A 17,897-nucleotide genomic window follows, 5' to 3' on the forward strand; every position below is an offset into this window, starting at 1 on the left:
GGGCACAGAGGGGATGCCATGGGCTGGGGGGGCTGAATGGAGCTGGGGGGGCTGTTGGGGCTGGGGGGGCTTTGGGGCTGGGGGGGCTGATGGAGCTGGGGGGCTGTTGGGCTGGGGGGGCTGTTTGGGCTGATGGAGCTGGGGGGGCTGTTGAGACTGGGGGGGCTGTTGGGGCTGGGGGGGCTGACGGGGCTCGATGGAGCTTGGGGGGGCTTTTAGGGCTGATGGAGCTTGCGGGGGCTGTTGGGGCTGGGAGGCCTTTGGGGCTGGGGGGGCTGATGGAGCTGGGGGGCTGATGGAGCTTGGGGGGGCTCTTGTGGGTGGGGGAGCTGATGGAGTTGAGGGGGCTGTTGGAGCTGGGGGGGCTGTTGGAGCTGGGGGGGGCTGTTGGGACTGGGGGGCTGTTGGAGCTGATGGAGCTGGGGGGACTGATGAAGCTGGGGGGGTCCGTTGTGGCTGGGGGGGCTGTTGTGGCTGGGGGGTGGCGGTGCCCGGCGTGGGGCTGACCCCCCCGGCTGTGCCAGGCGCTGAAGGCCCTGCAGGAGATGAGCTCGGCTGCCCCCCCGGCCCCCCCCCAGCCCCTCTCCCGCAAGGCCAAGTGCATCCCGGTGCAGACCTTCGAGGTGAGTTGTCCCCCCGCCCCGCTCCCCCCGCCCCTGCCCCGGTGCAGACCTTCAAGGTGAGCCCCCCCCTACTGCGGGACCATCGCTAGGATGGGGGGCGGCTTCGTCACCCACCGAGGCCTGTGTAGGTCTGTTGGGGGGGGCTGGGGGCGTCCTGTGTCCCCCCACAACCCTGCAGCCCGCGGTGCCCCCCCCCCCCACTGCGGGACCATCCCCAGGACGGGGGGGATTCCGCACCCACCAAGGCCGGTGTAGGTCCTTGGGGGGCTGGGGGTGTCCCGTGTCCCCCCCCTCCCCGTCTGTCCCCGCCCCGTCCCCGCAGCCCCTGGTGTGTCCCCCCCCGCCCCCGGCAGGTGAAGCTGGACGTCACCCTGGGGGACCTGACGAAGATCGGGAAGTCGCAGAAGCAGACGCTGAGCGTGGACGTGGAGGGGGGGAGGCTGGTGGTGCTGAAGAAGCAGAAGGACTCGCAGGAGGACTGGAACACCTTCACCCACGACAAGAGTGAGCCGGGGGGGGGGGGGGACGGACACACATACACATGGCGGCGGGGGGGGGGTGTCTGTCACATCCCACTCTCAGGAAAGGCCGGGGGGGTAGGCAGCTTCAGATGCGTAAAGCCCCAACGGCACGGACTAAGGTGAGATAAATCTCCAGGTCCGTATGGAAACGTCTATTAGCTGCCCAAAATGGTTAGTGTAGGTCTTAACGAGGCCCCGATAATTGGTCAGGGACAGTCTTCTTTCTTGGGAAGAATCTTCCCAGGTACAGTCTTTCTTGGGAAGAATCTTCCCAGTCATGGTCTTCTTTCTTGGGAAGCATCTTCCCAGGCCCGGTCTTCTTTCTTGGGAAGAATCTTCCCAGGTACGGTCTATCTTGGGACGAATCTTCCCAGGCACGGTCTTGTTTCTTGGGAAGAGTGTTCCCAGGTACAGTCTTCTTTCTTGGGAAGAATGTTCCCAGGTATGGTCGTCTTGGGAAGTATCTTCCCAGGCGTGGTTGTCTTTCTTGGGAAGCATCTTCCCAGTCATGGTCTTCTTTCTTGGGAAGAGTCTTCCCAGGCCCGGTCTTCTTTCTTGGGAAGCATCTTCCCAGGCGTGGTTGTCTTTCTTAGGAAGCATCTTCCCAGTCATGGTCTTCTTTCTTGGGAAGAGTCTTCCCAGGCCCGGTCTTGTTTCTTGGGAAGAGTCTTCCCAGGTACAGTCTTCTTTCTTGGGAAGAATGTTCCCAGGTATGGTCGTCTTGGGAAGTATCTTCCCAGGCGTGGTTGTCTTTCTCGGGAAGCATCTTCCCAGTCATGGTCTTCTTTCTTGGGAAGAGTCTTCCCAGGCCCGGTCTTCTTTCTTGGGAAGCATCTTCCCAGGCCCGGTCTTCTTTCTTGGGAAGCATCTTCCCAGGTACGGTCTATCTTGGGAAGAATCTTCTTAGTCATGATCTTTCTTGGGAAGAATCTTCCCAGGTACGGTCTTTCTTGGGAAGAATCTTCCTAGGTATTGTCTTCTTTCTTGGGAAGAATTTTCCCAGGTATCATCTTTCTTGGGAAGAATTTTCCCAGGTATCGTCTTTCTTGGGAAGAACCTTCCCAGGTACGGTCTTCTTTCTTGGGAAGAACCTAGAACTGAGAACTAGCGAGCTCGCCACACGCGTGGCAGAGCTACCCTGCCTTCACAAGGCCGTTCTCCCGTCCTTTCAGCCGCCAGAAGTGTGAGCCTTGTCGGTTCTTTGAAGGCCGGGCCTGCCTTATTTATTTCCTTGCGAGTGTTTGAGGCGTTCCGCGGAAGGTTGGGAGGGCCTCCTGCCCCCCCCACCACCCCGGTCCCCAGGGAATTTACGGACCATCTCTTACAGGGTCCCAGCACCCCAAACTGGGGCTGGGCTCCCTATGGGGTGGCAGCGGTTGGGTGTCCCCATCCTGGGAGTCCCTGTGTCCTCCCCGCCCCCGGAGCCCAGGCTGGGGTGGAGGGGTGGGGGTGGGGGGGATTTGGTACCCAAATGGGACACCCCCCCCCCCCCCCCCCCCCCCAAAAAAAAACCCCAACCCCTCCCCCAGTCCGGCAGCTGATCAAGTCCCAGCGGGTGCAGAACAAACTGGGCATCGTTTTTGAGAAGGAAAAGGACAAAACGCAGCGGAAAGACTTCGTCTTCGTCAGCGCCCGGGTGGGTCACGCTCCGCCGGGATTTTTTGGGGGGGGGGCCGGGGCGGGGGGGGATGTCCCTCGTAGGGATGGAGGTAGGGGGAGGTGGGGGAGAGGGGGGGGCAGGATTTAACCCTTGGGCCCCCATGGGGAGTCAGGGATGCCGGGGCAGGGGGGTGTCCCCGGGGTGGTCCCCTGTGCTGGGGGGGTGCTGAGCCGAGCTGGGGGGTCTGTGGGGAACCCCTCTGCCCGCCCCCCCCGCCTTTCATTTATTCCCCCCCCCGTAGAAGCGGGAGGCTTTCTGCCAGCTGCTGCAGCTGATGAAGAACAAGCATTCCCAGCAGGATGAGCCCGACATGATCTCCATCTTCATCGGCACCTGGAACATGGGTGAGGGGGCCGGGGGGGGTCCCAATGGGACGTGAGGGGCAGGACGCTGTGTACCTCCCCAGGACACCGTGTGTCCCCCCCCCAGTGACACTGTTTCCCCCCCCGGTGACACCGTGTTCCTCCCCAGGACACTGTGTACCTCCCAGGACACCCTATCGCCCCCTGGACACTGTGTGTCGTCCCCCCCCCCCGGACACTGTGTACCCCCCAGGACACCATGTCCGTCCCCCCCAGGAGGACACTGTGTACTCCCCAGGACACTGTCCCCCCGCTCAGTGACATCGTCTCCTCCCCCCCAGGACACCGTGTACCCTCCCCAGGACACCGTGTGTCCCCCCAGTGACACAGTGTCCCCCCCCCAGTGACACCGTGTACCCCCCAGAACACCATGTCCCCTCCCCTGGACACCATGTCCCCCCGCAATGACACTGTGTGTCTCCCCCCCCCGCAAGTGACACCATGTACCTGCCAGGACACCGTGTACCCTCCCCTGGACACCGTGTCCCCCCCCAGTGACACAGTGTCCCCCCCCAGTGACACTGTGTACCCCCCAGGACACCGTGTGTCCCCCCCAGTGACACTGTCTCCCCCTCAATGACACTGTGTCCTTGCACAATGACACCATGCGTCCCCCCAGGACACCGTGTTCCCCCCCCAGGACACCATGTCCCCCTGGTGACACGGTGTCCCACCCCAGGACACTGTGTCCCCCCCCCAGGACACTGTGTACCCCCCCCAGCACACCATATCCCCCCCCAGTGACACTGTGTACCCCCCAGGACACTGTCCCCCCCTCACTGACATCGTCTCCTCACCCCCAGGACACCGTGTCCCCCCCCAATGACACAGTGTCCCCCCCCCAGTGACACTGTGTACCCCCCAGGACACCGTGTGTCCCCCCCAGTGACACTGTCTCCCCCTCAATGACACCGTGTCCTTGCACAGTGACACCATGCGTCCCCCCCAGGACACCGTGTCCCCCCCCGCAGGACACCATGTCCCCCTAGTGACACAGTGTCCCACCCCAGGACACTGTGTCCCCCCCCCAGGACACTGTGTCCCCCCCCCAGCACACCATGTCCCCCCCCAGTGGCACTGTGTACCCCCCAGGACACCATGTGTGTCCCCCCAGCATACCGTGTCCTGTCCCCAGTGACACCGTGTCCCCTCCCAGTGACACTGTGTACCCCCCAGGACACCGTCTGTCCCCCCCCCCCGGACACCGTGTACCCCTCAGGACACTGTGTCCCTCCCCCCACCCCGGACACCGTGTCCCCCCTCCTGACCGTGCTGCTGGTGCCCGCCCCCCCGCAGGCAGCGTGCCCCCCCCCAAGAGCATCACCTCCTGGTTCACCTGCAAGGGGCTGGGGAAGACGCTGGACGAGGTGCCGGTGGCCATCCCCCAGGACATCTACGTCTTCGGCAGCCAGGAGAATTCCCTGGGGGACAAGGAGTGGGTGGATTTTCTCCGCGCCGTCCTCAAGGACTTTACGGAAGTCGAGTACCGCCCGGTAGGAACCGTGGCGGGGGGCAGGGCGGGGGGCGTGCCGGGGGTGCTGGGGGGTTGGTGGAGCTGGGTGATGCTCCATGTCCCTGGGGTGGAGATGGGGGTCCCGTCCTGCCCCGTTCCAGGGTGCTGGGGGAGGGGGGTCCTGTCCCTCTGGGATGGATACGGGAGTCACATCCTGCCCCATCCCAGGGTGCTGGGAGGGGTGATCTTGTTCCGCTGGAGGTGCTGGGATGGATCCGGGGGTCCCATCCTGCCCCATCCCTTGATGTTGGGGGCTGTTTTCCCTCCAGGGAGTGGGGCTGGATCCGGGGGTCCCATCCTGCCCCATCCCATGGTGGTGGGGGGGTCCTGTCGCTCTGGAGTGCTGGGGTGGATTCAGGGGTCCCAGGATGCTGGGGGATTGGTCTTGCTCCTCTGGGGAGCAGGGATGGATCCAGGGGTCCCATCCTGTCCCATCCCACGGTGCTGGGGGGATGGATCTGGGGGTCCCATCCTGCCCCATCCCACAGTGCTGGGGGGTTCCTGCCCCTGGGGGGGGGCTGGGATGCATCCAGGGGTCCCATCCTGTCCTGTCCCATGGTGCTGGGGGGGTCCTGCCCCTTGGTGGGTGCTGGGGTGGATCCAGGGGTCGCAGGGTGCTGGGGGGTGGTCTTGCTCCTCTGGGGGGGCTGGGATGGATCTGGGGGATCCCGTCCTGCCCCATCCCATGATGCCGGGGGGTCCTACCCTTCCAGGAAGGTCTGGGATGCATCCAGGGGTCCCATCCTGCCCCGTCCCAGGGTGGTGGGATGGGGGGTCCTGGGAGTGGGGGGTTCTGTCCCTCTGGGGGGCTGGGATGGATCCGGGGGTCCCCTCCTGCCCCATCCCTCCATCTCCTGAGCGGGTGCTCGGGGGCTGCGGTAGCTGCTGGGGCGGGGGTGGGGTGGGTGCTGGGACACCCCGCTGTGTCCCGGCGGGGGGGGGGGCAGGGGGTGGGGGCTGTCAGGGTGGCCGTGCCCCGCAGGTGGCCGTGCAGTCCCTGTGGAACATCAAACTGGTGGTGCTGGTGAAGCCGGAGCACGAGAACCGCATCAGCCACGTCGGCACCTCCAGCGTCAAAACCGGCATCGCCAACACCCTGGGTAGGGGGCACGGGGAGGGGGGGGGCACGGGGACGGGGACGGGGGGTTGTTGCGCGGTCCTGGTGTTGCACGAGGGGGGGTCCTGGGGGGCGTGTGTTGCAGTAGGAAGCGTCCCGGGGGGTGCGTGTGTTGCACAGGGGTGGTCCTGGTGTTGCACGAGGGGGGTCCTGGTGTGTGTGTGTGTTGCACAAGGAGGGGGCGTGTGTGTGTGTTGGACAAGGGGGGGGGCGGGTGTTGCACAAGGAGGGGTCCTGGAGTGTGTTTGTGTTGCACGAGGTGGGGTCCGGGGGGTGTGCGTGTGTTGCGCGAGGAGGGTCCTGGTGTGTTTGTGTTGCACGGGGTGGGTGCTGGGATGTGCGTGCGTTGCACGAGGCGGGTCCTGGGTTGTGTGTGTTGCACGAGGAGGGGTCTGGGTGTGTTTGTGTTGCGCAAGGGGGGTCCGGGGGGGTGTGGTGTGTTGCACGAGGAGGGTCCTGGTGTGTTATGTGTTGCACGAGGAGGGGTATGTGCGTGTGCATTGCAAAAGGAGGGGTCTGGGGGGGTGTGCGTTGCACGAGGGGGGTCCTGCTGTGTGTTTGTGTTGCACAAGGGGGGGTCCTGGGGGGGGTGTGTTGCACGAGGAGGGTCCTGGTGTGTGTGTGTTGCACGAGGAGGTGTCTTGGGGCGGGGTGTTGCACTAGGAAGGGCCTTGGGAGGGGGGGTGTTGCACGAGGAGGGTCCTGGTGTGTGTGTGTCGCACAGGGTGGGTGCTGGGATGTGCGTGCGTTGCACAAGGGGGGTCCTGGGGTGCGTGTGTTGCACAAGGAGGGGTCCAGGGACGTGTGTGTCGCATGGGGACGGGTCCCAGAGCACGTGTGTTGCACGAGGAAGGATGTGGGGGGGGGTGTGCATTGCACGAGGAGGGGTCCTGGAGCACATGTGTTGCACGAGGAGGGGTCTGGGGGTGCGTGCGTTGCACGAGGAGGGTCCTGGCGCGCGTGTGTTGCACACGGGGGGGGGTCTCTGTGTGCATGCATTGCACGAGGAGGGGTCTGTGGGGGTGTGTGTGCATTGCACGAGGAGAGTCCTGGTGTGGTTGTGTTGCACAAGGCGGGGGGGGGGGGTCCTGGGAGGGGGGGTGTTACACTTAGAAGGGTCTTGGAGGCGGGGGGGGTGTATTGCACGAGGGGGGTCCTGCTGTGTGTGTGTTGCACAAGGGGGGTCCTGGCGTGCGTGCGTTGCACGAGGAGGGGCCACTGCCCCATCATCGGGCCTTGGAGACGGCGGGGTTGGGGGCGGGGGGCAGGGGGGAGCTGGCAGCCTGTGTGTCCCGGGGTGGGGGTGGCCGCCCGCCCTGGCCTGATGCGTCCCCGCGTCCCCGCAGGGAACAAGGGCGCCGTGGGCGTCTCCTTCATGTTCAACGGCACCTCCTTCGGCTTCGTCAACTGCCACCTCACCTCCGGCAACGAGAAGACGGCACGGTGAGGTCCCATCCCCCCCCCCCCGGGGACGTGCCACCCCCTGTCCCCGTCCCCGTGCCACCCCAGTTTTGTGTGTCATGTGTCCCGTCCCCATCCCCGGGCAGGAGGAACCAGAACTACCTGGACATCCTGCGCCTGCTCTCGCTGGGGGACAAGCAGCTGAGCTCCTTCGACATCTCCCTCCGCTTCACCCACCTCTTCTGGTTCGGGGACCTCAATTACCGCCTGGACATGGACATCCAGGTGAGGGGGCGGGGGGGAGGTGAAGGTGGGGAGGGGTGTCTCGGTGTGTCTGTGTCCCCCCCACCCCGTCCCAGCCCTTCTGTCCCCCAGGAGATCCTCAACTACATCGGCCGCAAGGAGCTGGAGCCGCTGCTCAAGGTGGATCAGCTCAACCTGGAGAAGGAGAAGCACAAAGTCTTCCTGCGCTTCGGTGAGACCCGCGGCGTTTTCCCTCCAAGGGGGGGCGGGGGGGGGTGTGTGTGTGTCCTGTCCCTCTTGGTGGGGCTGGGATGCATCTGGGGGTCCCGTCCTGACCCGTCCCGCGGCGCTGGGGGGAGTTTCTGCCCCTCCTGGGGGGCTGGGATGGAGCTGGGGGTCCCATCCTGCCCCATCCCATGGAGCTGGGGGGGGTCCTGACCCTTGGGGGGGCTGGGGTGGATCTGGGGGTCCCATCCTGCCCCATCCCATGGAGTTGGGGGGGTCCTGCCTTTCCAGGAGTGTCTGGGATGTATCCGGGGGTCCCATCCTGCCCCGTCCTATGGTGCTGGGGGGGGTCCCTGCCCCTCGGGGGGGCTGGGCTTGATCTTGGGGTTGCACAGTGCTGGGGGGCTCCAGCCCCTCAGGGGGCTGGGCTGGATCTGGGGGTCCCATCCTGCCCCATCACATGGTGCTGGGGTGGGGTCCTGTCGCTCTGGGGGGCTGGGATGGATCCAGGGGTTGCAGGTTGCTGGGGGGGGGGGGGGTGGTCTTGCTCCTCCTGGGGGGCTGGGATGGATGTGGGGGTCCCATCCTGCCCCATCCCATGGTGCTGGGGGGGCTCCTGTCCCTCTAGGGGTGCTGGGATGCATCCGGGGGTCACATCCTGCTCTGTCCCATGGTGCTGGGGGGTCCTGCACCTTGAGGGGGCTGGAATAGATCCGGGGGTCCCATCCTGCCCCATCCCAGGGTGCTCGGGGTGGGGGGGGGGTGCGGTCCTGCCCCTTGGGGGTGCTGGGCTGGATGCGGGGATCCCATCCTGCCCCATCCCTCCATCTCCTGAATGGGTGCTGGGGGGCTGCGGCTGATGCTGGGGGGGGGGGGGCGGCTGTGGGTGCTGGGGACCCGCTGTGTCCCGGCAGAGGTGGGGGGGGGGTCAGGGTGGCCGTGCCCTGCAGGTGGCCGTGCAGTCCCTGGGGGGGGAACATCAAACTGATTTGTGGGAGGTGGTTCGGGGCGGGGGGGGGGGGAGGGCAACCCCCCACTTTTGGGGCTGTCCTGACCCCCCCCCTCCGGCTCCCCCCCCCCGGCTGTGGGTGCAGGCGAGGAGGAGATCACCTTCCCCCCCACCTACCGCTACGAGCGGGGCTCCCGCGACACCTACGTCTGGCACAAGCAGAAGCCCACAGGGGTAGGTGCTGGGGTGGGGGGGGGGGGGGTGGGGGGGGTCGGGGTGGGGGGAGTAGACACCCCAGATTAATGTGTCCCCCGCCCCCCCCGCCGTCCCCGTCCCCTCCAGGTGCGCACCAACGTGCCGTCCTGGTGCGACCGCATCCTCTGGAAGTCCTACCCCGAGACCCACGTCAACTGCAACGCCTACGGTGAGCTGGCCATGTCCCCCCCGCCCGCCCCCCCGGGACACCGTGTGTGTCCCCCCCCTCCCAGGACACACCATGTCCCCCCCGCTCAGGGCACTGTGTCCCCCTTTCCCCCAGGGCACTGTGTACCCCTGAGGACACTGTGTGTCCCCCCTCAGGATGTGTCCCACCCCCCCCAAGATGCTATGTACCCCCCCCAGGACACCATGTGTCCCTCCCCCCAGGACAGCATGTGTCCCCCCCCGGGGACACTGTGTTCCCCCCCACTCAGGACACCACATCCCCCTGGCTCAGGACACTGTGTCCCCCTTCCCCCAGGACACTGTGTACCCCTGAGGACACTGTGCCCCCCCCTCAGGACAACGTGTCGTTCCCCCCCCAAGACACTGTGTACCCCCCCAGGACACCGTGTGTCCCCCCACCCAGGACACTGTGTACCCCCCAGGACACCCGGTCCCCCCCAGAACACTGCATCCCCCCCCAAGACACTGTGTACCCCCAGGACACCATGTGTCATCCCCCCCCGGACACTGTGTGCCCCCCCAGGACACCATGTCCCCCCGCTCAGGACATCTTGTCCCCCTTCCCCCCAGGACACTGTGTACCCCCCCAGGACACTGTGTGCCCCCCCAGGACACCGTGTCGTCCCCCCCCCAGGACACCATGTACCCCCCAGGACACCCTATCCCCCCAGAACACTGTGTCCCCCCCAAGACACTGTGTGCCCCCAGGACACCATGTCCATCCCCCCCCAGGCCACTGTGTCCCCCCCCCAGGACACCATGTTCCCCGCTCAGGACACCGTGTCCCCCTTCCCCCAGGACACTGTGTGCCCCCCCAGGACAACGTGTGTCCTCCCCCAAAACACTGTGTACCCCCCAAGATACTGTGTACCCCCCAGGACACCCGGTCCCCCCCCAAGACACTGTGTGCCCCCCAGGACACCATGTGTCCCCCCCCCCCCAGGACACTGTGTCATCCCCGCCAGGACACTGTGTGTCCCCCCCAGGACACTGGGTCGTCCCCCAGGACACCGTCTGTGTCCCCTGGGGACACAGATCCTGACACACTTCCCCCCCCCCCGCCCCCCGCGATCCCGCAGGGTGCACAGACGACATCGTCACCAGCGACCACTCGCCCGTCTTCGGCTCCTTCGAGGTGGGGGTGACGTCCCAGTTCGTCTCCAAAAAAGGTGCCTGTCCCCAAGCAGACACCCCGCTTCCCACCTCCCCCCCCCCAACCCCTGCCATGTGTGGGTCCCACCTCTCCCTCCAGGGGAGCGGGGGGGGGGGGGGGGGATGTCCCTGAGCCTGGCCTGTCCCTGGAGGGCTCTCCAAGTCCTCCGAGCAGGCGGTACATCGAGTTCGAGAGCATCGAGGCCATCGTCAAGACGGCCAGCCGCACCAAGTTCTTCATCGAGTTCTACTCCCCCTGCCTGGAAGGTGAGGGATGGGGTGGGGGTACCCAACGCGGGGGGGCATCAAGGGGAAGGAGACCTGGGGGGCCACCAAGGTGAAAGGGACCTGGGGGGCCACCAAGGGGAAAGAGGCTTGGGGGCCCACCAAGGGGAGAGAGGCCTGTGGGGCCACCAAGGGGAAAGGGACCTGGGGGGCCACCAAGGGGAGAGACATGGGGGGCTACCAAGAGGAAGGAGACCTGTGGCGCCACCAAGGCAAAAGGGACCTGGGGGCCCACCAAGGGGAAAGGGACCTGGGGGGCCACCAAGGGGAGAGAGACATGGGGGGCTACCAAGAGGAAGGAGACCTGGGGGGCCACCAAGGGGAAAGAGGCCTGGGGGGCCACCAAGGGAAAAGGGACCTGGGGGCCCACCAAGGGGAGAGAGACATGGGGGGCTACCAAGAGGAAGGAGACCTGTGGGGCCACCAAGGGGAAAGAGGCCTGGGGGGCCACCAAGGGAAAAGGGGCCTGGGGGGCCACCAAGGGGAGAGAGACCTGTGGGGCCACCAAGGAGAAAGGGACCTGGGGGGCCACCAAGGGGAAGGGGACCTGGGGTGCCACCAAGGGGAGAGAGACATGGGAGGCCACCAAGAGGAAGGAGACCTGGGGGGCCACCAAGGGGAAAGGGACCTGGGGGGCCACCAAGGGGAAAGAGGCCTGGGGGCCCACCAAGGGGAGAGAGACATGGGGGGCTACCAAGAGGAAGGAGACCTGGGGGGCCACCAAGGGGAAAGAGGCCTGTGGGGCCACCAAGGGAAAAGGGGCCTGGGGGGCCACCAAAGGGAGAGAGACCTGTGGGGCCACCAAGGAGAAAGGGACCTGGGGGGCCACCAAGGGGAAGGGGACCTGGGGTGCCACCAAGGGGAGAGAGACCTGGGAGGCCACCAAGAGGAAGGAGACCTGGGGGGCCACCAAGAGGAAGGAGACCTGTGGCGCCACCAAGGGGAAAGGGACCTGGGGGGCCACCAAGGGGAGAGAGACATGGGGGGCTGATGGTGGCCTTGCCATGTGTGTGTCGTTCCCCCCCCCCCGCCGGCAGAATTCAAGAAGAGCTTTGAAAACGACAGCCAGAGCAGCGACAACATCAACTTCCTCAAGGTGCAGTGGTCGTCCCGGCAGCTGCCCACGGTGAGGAGGGCAGGGATGGCGGCGGCAGTGCCGGGGGGGGGGGGGGGGGGGGGGTGGGGGTGGTGCGGAATGCAGGCAGGGAGACTCCCCCCTCCTGCATCCCAGTGACCGTCCCCCTCTGTCCCCCAGCTGAAGCCCATCCTCTCCGAGATCGAGTACCTGCAGGACCAGCACCTCCTGCTCACCGTCAAATCCCTCGACGGCTACGAGTCCTACGGTGAGCACCCAGCGCCGGGCCGGGGGGGGGGGGAAGGTTATGGGGAGGGGAGGTTGGGGGCGAGGCGGTCCCAAGGGGGATGGTGGACCCTCGGACACCCCCCCCCCACCCCCCCCTTTATTTTGCTCACCCCCAGGGGAGTGCGTCATCGCCCTCAAGTCCATGATCGGCAGCACGGCGCAGCAGTTCCTCACCTACCTCTCCCACCGGGGCGAGGAGACCGGCAACATCCGCGGCTCCATGAAGGTGCGGGTGCCCGCCGAGCGCCTGGGCACCCGCGAGAGGCTCTACGGTGAGCTGGGGGGGGGGGGGGGGACACGCACGCACGCACACACAGGGGGGATGGGATCCCCCCCCCCCCCGCCCTGAGCTGAGCGCTCCCCCCCACCCCGTGCCTCGCAGAGTGGATCAGCATCGATAAGGACGAGACGGCGGCCGGCAAAGGGAAGGTGCCGCTGGGTGCCAGGGCCAACCAGGACTATGCCAAGTACGGGGGACAGGGCGGTGGGGGGAGTGTGTGTGTGTGTGCACCGGTGACCCCCACCTGGGGGTCCGGGGGGGGGAGATGGGGGTCCCGGGGGGTGGGGCTGAGGGGGCTGGAGCATCTCCCGGTGAGGTCTGAGACCTGTCCCGGGGGTCTGACCCCATCCCAGGGGGCTGAGCCCCATCCCCTGGGGATGAGCTGCATCCTGGGGGGAGGCCAAGCCCCATCCTGGGGGGCTGAGCCCCATCCTGGGAGGTCTGAGCCCTGTCCTGGGGTTCTGACCCCATCCCAGGGGGCTGAACCCTGTCCTGGGGGGCTGAGCCGTGTCCTGGGGGGCTGGGCCCCATCCTGGGCGGGGTCTGAGCCCTGTCCTGGGGGGGCTGAGCTGTGTCCTGGGGGGCTGACCCCATCCAGTGGGGCTGAGCTGTGTCCTGGGGGTCTGAGCCCTGTCCTGGGGGGCTGACCCCATCCAATGGGGCTGAGCTGTGTCCTGGGGGGCTGAGCGCCATCCCATGGGGGGCCAAGCTCTGTCCCTTGGGTCTGAGCCCTGTCTTGGGGGGCTGAGCCCCATCCTCTGGGGCTGAGCCCCATCCTAGGGGGGGATCTGAGCCCTGTCCTGGGGGGCTGACCCCACCCTATGGGGCTGAGCCATGTCCTGAGGGGCTAAGCCCCATCCTGGGGGGGGTTGAGCCCTGTCCTGGGGGGCTGAGCCCCATCCCGGGGGCTAAGCCCCATCCCAGTGGGCTGAGCCCCATCCTGGGGGGGGCTGAACCCCATCCTGGGGTTCTGAACCCCGTCCTTGGGGGGCTGAGCCCTGTCGTGAGGGTCTGGAGCCCTGTCCTAGCGGTCTGAGCCCCTTTCTGGGGGGCTGAGCCCCATCCTATGGGTCTGCCCCCCATCCTGGTGGTCTGAGCCCTGTCCTGTGGGGCTGAGCCCTGTCCGGGGGGGGCTGAGCCCCATCCCATGGGTCTGACCCCATCCTGGTGTTCTGAGCCCCATCCTTGGGGGGCTGAGCCCCATCTTGGGGGGGGTTGAGCCCTGTCGCATGGGTCTGAACCCCATCTCGAGGGGGCCGAGCCCCACCCGGGGGGATTCCGAGCCCCACGGGGCACCCCACCACCTCTCGTTGCCCAGGTCGGTGGGACGGAAGCCCCCCGGTGCCGAGCCACCCGCCGCCCCCCCAGCGAAGCTGCCGGAGGAGCTGGAGAAGGGCAACACCGCGCCGGCCCCCCGGCCCCCCGCCCCACACCGCGGCCCCCCCAGGGAAGAGCCTGCCCCGAGCCGGTGAGTGGGGATGGGCAGGGTTTTAAGTGGCGGGGGGGGGGGGGGGGGGGGACGACGATGACACAGGGACACCCACCGCCTCCCCCCGCACCCATGGGTTGTACCCCATCCTGAGGGTCTGGCTCACCCCTGTGTGTCATGTCCCCCTTCCCCCCCCCCAAAAAAAAGGTGCACGGCGGAGGCGACGGGGGGGCCGCTGAAGAACAGCTTCAACAACCCGGCGTACTACGTGCTGGAGGGGGTGCCCCATCAGCTGCTGGCCCCCGGGGACCCCGGCAAACCCCCCCCCGCCAAGGGCAAGGTGCAGCCGGGGGTCCCCGAGCGGCGCCGGCGCCCCTCCTGCCGGGGGGGGGAGGAGAGCTCCTCGGACGAGGACACCGGCACCCTCAACCTGCCCCCCCCCGATTTCCCCCCGCCGCCGCTGCCGCGCGAGCTGGAGGTGCCCCCCCCCAACCCCTTCTTCGGCACCCTCAAGGAGGACCCCAAAACCCGGCCGGCTTTGGGTGACCCCCCCCCACCCAAGCTGCACCCCCGGCCCTTGGGATTCGGGATGGAGGCGCCTGGGGGGACCCCTTTAACCGGGGGGGTTCCAGCCCCTGGGGGCATTCCACCCCCCGCGGGGGTTCCGGCTGCCCCTGGGGGGGTCGCAGCCCCCGGGGGGGTGCCGTCGGTGGCGGGGGGGCTGCTGGACGACCGCTCCTGCTCGGTGCTGCAGATGGCCAAGACGCTGAGCGAGGTGGACTATGGCGGGGGGAAGGGGAGGGCAGCCCCCCTTCCCCCTCCCCAACCGCTGCTGGGCAAGGGGGGGCGCTTGGAGCTGCCCCCCCGCTGCCTGCCCCCCGACTACGGCCGCCCCCTCGCCTTCCCCCCCCACTCCATCCGGGAGAGCATCCAGGAGGACCTGGCTGAGGAGGTGGGTGCTCTGGGCGGGGAGGGAGGGGGAGGTTTGGGGGGGGGGGGGGGGGGTGTTGGGGTGCTCCCCTCCCTTTGAGGGGGGCCCTGGGGTGCGCTGAGGTGGGGGGGGGAAAGGGGGTGGCGTGAGGGATGTGGTGGTGGTTTGGGGTGGGGGGACTGTGGGGCGGAGCTGGGGGGGGAGAGGGTGGGAGGGGCAGAGGGTGGGCACCCCCCCCCGCCTGCACCCCCCCCCGCCTGCATCCACGGGAGCATGGGGGGGTCCCATGCCGGGGGGCGGGGTGGGGGGTGGTGATCCCTGGGGGTGCGTGGGGGGCTGAGGGTGGGTGCTGTCCCCCAGGCGCTGTGCCCCCCTCCCCGGGCAGCGCCCCTTCATGGCACGGGGTGGGGGGGTCCCATGCTGAGGGTGGGGGTCCCCTGGGGTTGTGGGGGGGGCTGAGGGTAGGGGGCTGCCCCCCAGGTACTGTGCCCCCCTTCCCGGGTAGGGCCCCTCCATGGCACAGGGGGGTCCCCAGGGGAATGTGGGGGGGGGCCGTGGGAGTGCTGAGGGTGGGTGCTGCCCCCCCCCACCCCCACCCCAGGCGCTGTGCCAGGGGGGCCGTGGCGGGGGGGCCGTACCCGGCGTGGGCGAGTGGCTGCGGGCGCTGGGGCTGGAGCGGTACGAGGAGGGGCTGCTGCGCAACGGCTGGGACGACCTGGAGTTCCTCAGGTGAGGGGCACCCCCGGGGCGGGGGGGGGGAGGCACCCCCAAACCCCCCCCACCCCACCCCCCCCCCCCCCCCCCCGCCTTGCCAGCCGCGGTGGGTCCACGTCCTCCCCTCGCCAGGGGGGTCACGGCCGTGCCTGGGTGGGGGCACCCTGCCGTGGGGAGACCCCTGGGGGGTGCTGCCCTGGGGGGTCCCCGCTGCATTGGGGCGTCCTTGCTGTTCCTTGGGGGTGGAGGGGGCCCCCACTGCCCCTGGGGGGTCCCCGCTGCCCCCCTGGGGGTCCCCGCTTCACTGGGGGGGGTCCCAGCTGCACTGGGGGTTCCTCGCTGCCCCTGGGGGTCCCTGCTTCATCGGGGGGGGGGGGGGGGGGTGTTCCTGCTGCCCCCCTGGGGGTCCCCACTGTCCCTGGGGGGTCCCCACTGCTGCTGGGGGGGTCCCTGCTGCATTGGGGGGTCCTTGCTGCATTGGGGGGGTCCCCACTGCCCCTGTGGGTCCCTGCTGCACTGGGGGGGGGGGGTCCCTGCTGCCCCACTGGGGGTCCCCACTGCATTGGGGGGGGTCCCTGCTGCATTGGGGGGGTCCCTGCTGCTCCCTGGGGGTCCCCGCTGCATTGGGGGGTCCCTGCTGCCCCTGGAGGGGGGGTGTCTCTGCTGCATTTGGGGGTCCCCGCTGCTCCTCAGGGGTCCCTACTGCCCCTTGGGGGTTCCTGCTGCACTGGGGGGGGTCCCACTGCCCCCCAGGGCCACGTAGCCCCATGGTAGGGATGGGGAGGAGACCGGGTGGGCACCCAGCAGCCCAAGCGGGTGCCCCTGCGCCCACCGAGGGGGTCCCCCCATGGCCTTGGGGTCCCCGCCCAGGGGATGGTGAGACCCATGCCTGTGCCCGCCCCCCGCCCCCCCCCCCCAGCGACATCACGGAGGAGGACCTGGAGGAGGCCGGTGTGCTGGACCCCGGCCACAAGCGCGTCCTCCTGGAGAGCCTCCAGCTCCACAAATAGCCACAGCTGGGAATCCTGCATCCCGCATCCCATGTCTGCGCATCCTGTGGCCCAGCATCCCGCATCCCGCGGCCGAGCATCCCGCATCCCGCGGTTGGGCGTCCCATGGATGCACGTCCCGCATCCTGCAACCGAACATCCCGCATCCCGTGGCCGAGCATCCCAAATCCCATGGTTGAACGTCCCACGGATGCACATCCCGCATCCTACGACCGAACATCCTGTATCCTGCGGCTGCACATCCCGAGTCCTGCGGCCGAGCATCCCGCATCCTGCGGTTGATCGCCCCACGGATGCACATCCTGCATCCCGTGGCCGAGCATCCCGCATCCCGCGGCTGAGCGTCCCTCATCCCGCAGTTGAGCGTCCCATGGATGCACAGCCCACATCCCACAGTTGATCACCCCACGGATGCACATCCTGCATCCTGTGTCCGAGCATCCCGCATCCTGCGGCCGAGCATCCCGCATCCCGAGGCCGAGCATCCCATGGATGCACATTCTGCATCCCGCGGCCGAGCATCCCGCACCCCGTGGTTGATCGCCCCATGGGTGCACATCCCACGTCCCAGGGATGCACATCCCGCATCCCGCAGCCGAGCATCCCCTGTCCCGCATCCGTGCATCCCGCCATCACCAGCAGTAGCCGTCACCAGCAGCTGGCGGGAGCACCGGGACCCCCCCCACCCCTGGGTGTTGGGTAACGGCAGGTTGGCAGGGGGGGTGGGGGTGTCTGGGGGTGGGGGGCAAGGGGGGGGTGGGTCCTGGTCAGACAATTTCAGTGGGGGGGTCCCGCCCATGGGGCCTCCCCTCGTTTTAAGTTATTTCTTATTTATTGAGAGAAGGGACGAGCCTTCGTCTTGCGGGGGGGGGGAACACCTGCGGGTGGGGGTTCCAACGTGGCCCCTCGCAGCCGTGGGGGGGAGGAAGAGGAGGAGGCTCTGAGTGAAGTCATGTCGCAACCCAAGTGCCTTCGTGATGCTGGGGATGGGATGGGGGGGCCCTGCCACCCCCCATGGACGGCACTGGGCAAAACTTGGGGGTCCCGTCCCTGCCCTGGAGGTCCCATCCCCACCCTCGGGGTCCCAACCCCACCTATGGGGTTCCATCCCCACCCGTGGGGGGTCTGGTCCCCCCCAGGGGATCCCAATCCCACCCAAGGGGTTGCATCCCTGCCTTGGGGGTCCCAATCCCCACCCAAGGGGTCCCAATCCCACCCTGGGGGTCCCGTCCCCCCCCAGGGGGTGCCAACCCTTGCCTGGGGGTCCCGTTCCCACCCAGGGGGTGCGAACCCCACCCTGGGAGTCCCATCCCCGCCTTGGGGGTCCCATCCCCACCGTGGGGGGTCCCGTCCCCACCCAGGGGGTGCCAACCCTTGCCTGGGGGTCCCATCCCCACCTTGGGGGGTCCCAACCATTCCCTGGGGGTCCCTTCCCCCCCAGGGGCTCCCAATCCCACCCTGGGGGTCCCATCCCCCCCCAGGGGGTCCCGCTGCAGCAGAGCCGGACCAGTGCCTTCACCCACTTCCCCCCCACCACCACCACCAGTGCCTCCGGGGTGCCCCCCCCCCAGTTTGCCCATTAGGTACTTGCTGGATCCGTCCCCTCCCGGGGGCTGCGCCAGCCTCGGGGGGTGGCAGCGGGGCTGGCACCCGAGTGTCTCCCCCCCCGGGGGTG

At 68.1% G+C, this 17,897-nt stretch overlaps 1 protein-coding gene across 1 annotated transcript in view; it reads left to right on the forward strand.

Moving 5' to 3' along the window:
• Window positions 1-17,751, forward strand: part of INPPL1 (inositol polyphosphate phosphatase like 1) — a 29,744-nt gene extending 11,993 nt beyond the window's left edge. Inside the window, 22 exon segments of the mRNA XM_074572204.1 lie at window positions 525-623; window positions 977-1,127; window positions 2,674-2,780; window positions 3,046-3,148; window positions 4,463-4,659; window positions 5,662-5,779; window positions 7,143-7,239; window positions 7,344-7,482; window positions 7,573-7,672; window positions 8,760-8,848; window positions 8,957-9,038; window positions 10,138-10,227; window positions 10,363-10,388; window positions 10,390-10,477; window positions 11,533-11,621; window positions 11,751-11,838; window positions 11,975-12,130; window positions 12,241-12,325; window positions 13,457-13,606; window positions 13,775-14,519; window positions 15,100-15,227; window positions 16,132-17,751. Coding sequence (XP_074428305.1) covers window positions 525-623; window positions 977-1,127; window positions 2,674-2,780; window positions 3,046-3,148; window positions 4,463-4,659; window positions 5,662-5,779; window positions 7,143-7,239; window positions 7,344-7,482; window positions 7,573-7,672; window positions 8,760-8,848; window positions 8,957-9,038; window positions 10,138-10,227; window positions 10,363-10,388; window positions 10,390-10,477; window positions 11,533-11,621; window positions 11,751-11,838; window positions 11,975-12,130; window positions 12,241-12,325; window positions 13,457-13,606; window positions 13,775-14,519; window positions 15,100-15,227; window positions 16,132-16,222 — 3,018 coding nt within the window. The 3' untranslated portion in view covers window positions 16,223-17,751.
• The last annotated feature ends 146 nt before the right edge of the window (window positions 17,752-17,897 follow it).

This window comes from Larus michahellis, chromosome 1 (assembly GCF_964199755.1).
Source record: "Larus michahellis chromosome 1, bLarMic1.1, whole genome shotgun sequence".
Lineage (NCBI taxonomy): Eukaryota > Metazoa > Chordata > Aves > Charadriiformes > Laridae > Larus > Larus michahellis.